Raw genomic sequence first — 3,042 nt, 5'->3', positions numbered from 1 at the left:
TATGATGAGGTTCCAAGGCGAAGGGAAAAATGGATACTTTCCGCTTGTTGTCTTTATTGGAAATAATCCCAAGTGCTTAAAACAAAACCACAACACCTGCCGAGGTAGAGCTATAGACCTTTGCTTCTCACCTCTGTCCTTTGATGAACTCCGTCCTGCCTTCCCTCTTAGACACGCTCATAAGCAAGAACTGAGCATTATGTGTACAGAAAATTTTAACATTTCACAAAAAAAGAATGATTGACACTGCTCTAAATACAAGTGCCAATAACATACCCGTAGTTATGTAAAGCTATAAACATATGCCTTGTATTAATTTCCAGATATTCATCGACGTGTGAGGATAAACTGCTTGTCGACCCGATAACTGGTGACGTCACTCTTGCGGACGACAATGTTCTTAATTATGAATCAAAGACAACGCTACAGTGTAATATAGAAGCCCGTGACCTCAGTGGAGATTCAACAGGGAGAGGCGGCACCACCAAGGTCAAAATTACGGTCATTGATGTTATAGACGAGCAGCCTTCCATAAAGCAACCTGTAAGTACGCCAGTCACTCTGAAAAAGTATCACGATTCACTCTCACAAGCGCAGTCACACACAAGGTCTATATAAGTTCTTATATAGACCTTGGTCATACACATGCATGCATGGACGCACCGAGACGTAGACCCACGCACATTTACGCACACAATTTAATATGTATACTCTGGAGCAATATTTTCATTGGCAGATCCAGGGGAGAGGGACGTTCTTACAACAATTATATATGATATATGGAAATATTTGGATAATTTAGACAACAGTGTAAATGATTATGTCAACATTTTGATAGAAAAAAAGTCTAAAATTATATGAGGATATACCTTTTTATTTTTTATGTGCGGTTTTTTACATAAAAAAACACAATTTGCTCCAGAATCACTTGAAAAATGCTATCAATTCTAGCACTTTCTAGCCTCCTCAAAAACACGTTTTTTCCCTTCGGTGCTTGGCGGCGTTAGTTACACATTCAGTCATCGTGGGTCCGCTATTGATTTTTAAGCTATTGGTTTTCGCATCTAACGTCTTGAAGATTGCCCTTTTCATCAGTTCTCTTTGCAAATTACGAAATGCCGTTATCGTCCATTCTTAGTCTTATCTCTTTACTATGACTTCTTGTTCCTCTTTTTTCCTTTAAGTGTGGCTATGTGTTTTCCTGTTCACCTCTTCGTTGATTTCTTTACATCAGCATTTTTGGAAAGAGGTGTGATGTTCGCCTCTGTTGACCCTCCCTTTGTTGCTTGCATTCTGAAATACTAATAATAATGATAGACCGAGTTGTTCTGAGCAACCTCTAAGAATTCAGTTAGGAATGCCATCTAGTACCAATGCTCTTATTTTGTCTACTGCCTTATTAGATCCTTTCTTTATCTGTGTATTTGTTTTTGTTTTGATGTGATGGTAAGAAGCTTTCGGTAACAGGGCTTTTGTTTCAAGGTGTCATGATAAAAAAGCCGATTGGAATTCCTCACATGTTTCTTATTATTTCGTCTAAACAGTGTTCTTATCCTTTATGGCACCAGATTCATCTTCTCGCTTGGTTTTACTGTTAGTGCAGTTCGAAGAAAAGCTTCGAGCCGAATATCTGTCATAAATTGATCAAGCTGTGCTTATGGTTCTTAAATTCACCATATGAATCTGGCGATTTACGAGTCATATTGTAAATTTGTCTTTGATAAGCATGTCCACTTGATATTTGCTATACGCTTTAAGGTTGTCTTACAGAAAAAATGCAGTCCTCTATAGTCCTCCCTTCTGCTGATTACATGATTGCGCTCCAGTTTCGCCGGGCTTCTAAGCAAAAGCTATTTTGAAGCATAATTATGTAGTCTGATTTCGACTTACACCCCACCTAGTTTTGGCTTTTGTAATTCGAACCCTTTGGGTGAAAAAATGCGAGGACAGAGGTAAACCCAGAGAACTATCGTGTTTGCTTACATTTTGAACGCCACGCTTGAGCTTAACATCTCAGACTTATTACATCATCCAGCTTAGGTTTCAAGATTGGACGCATTAAAAACTGGACAATTAAGCTCATCCTTAGAAATCAGCTTTAATCCGTCAACTTTTTCATGTCAGATTTCACTAAATCTGTAATATTGTAGGTTTATGTTTTAGTCCTATATGACCATTTATTTGTTTAACCATTAACCATATTTTGTAGGTCTATGGTATGTTTATTTATGTATATTCTATATTTCATTTTTATGGTACAGCAACTTTCTTAAGCTTCTGTATTCTCTCATACCTGTACCTGTTCCTTTATTCTGCTCGTCACTGTATTTTCTCGGCCTTGTACCTTAGTACTGATAAATAATCGTTTTACCCTGTGGAGGGCAAGTTTCTTAATCTTTCATGTCATCTCTATATTTTGAGAAAATTAGTCCATACGTCTGTCCTTGTGCAATCTGTTACGTACTAGTGAAGGCATTACTAATTTTATAATTTCTGGTTAGCTTAGACGTAGGTAGCTCTTTGGGATCTACAGCGCGTATGTGTGTGTATGCGTGTGTGCTAAAAGGCACTTGATCATAGAATTTCGTAGTTTTATCCATAGACAGCCATTTAGTATCTCATCCGTATATTCTCTGAATTGCACAGAATACTATATGGCAAAAATGGATGATACTTAAATGTTTCCCTCATTATTTAACATAGCTACTAGTTATTATTCTGTTCATGATACAACTTGATGCTTAGAACTTAATGCATAGTGCATCTTTGTTAATAACGTAACCTTTTTTTGCAGGACGAAGTGACCATATTAGAAAATTCTGCTGAGGATACGCCAGTAGGCCAACCTGTAAGGGCAACGGACGCAGATGAAGGCGCCAACATCGTCATCTCCATTGACTCGACAAAGACTAAAGCATATTTACAAAATAACGAAGTCAACCCTGACATCGTGAATGAGTGTGTAACACGGGCATATAACCATCTCGCAAGACACGTACCTGTCCAAAATATCCGATAAGCTTTGACAGACAATTTTCCTTC

The 3,042-nt window shown here is 37.9% G+C and overlaps 1 protein-coding gene across 1 annotated transcript in view; it reads left to right on the top strand.

Moving 5' to 3' along the window:
- LOC119586660 (protocadherin Fat 1-like) overlaps window positions 1-3,042 on the top strand; it is a 14,684-nt gene that overhangs the window by 3,993 nt on the left and 7,649 nt on the right. The window contains exons 5-6 of the mRNA XM_037935399.1: window positions 324-543; window positions 2,795-2,958. Of these exons, the coding sequence (XP_037791327.1) occupies window positions 324-543; window positions 2,795-2,958 (384 nt within the window). The remainder of the gene's footprint in view (window positions 1-323; window positions 544-2,794; window positions 2,959-3,042) is intronic.

The sequence above is a fragment of the Penaeus monodon genome, chromosome 21 (genome assembly GCF_015228065.2).
Source record: "Penaeus monodon isolate SGIC_2016 chromosome 21, NSTDA_Pmon_1, whole genome shotgun sequence".
NCBI lineage: Eukaryota > Metazoa > Arthropoda > Malacostraca > Decapoda > Penaeidae > Penaeus > Penaeus monodon.
Note: the sequence above shows the minus strand (reverse complement) of the source record. Positions and strands in the feature narration are given on the sequence as shown.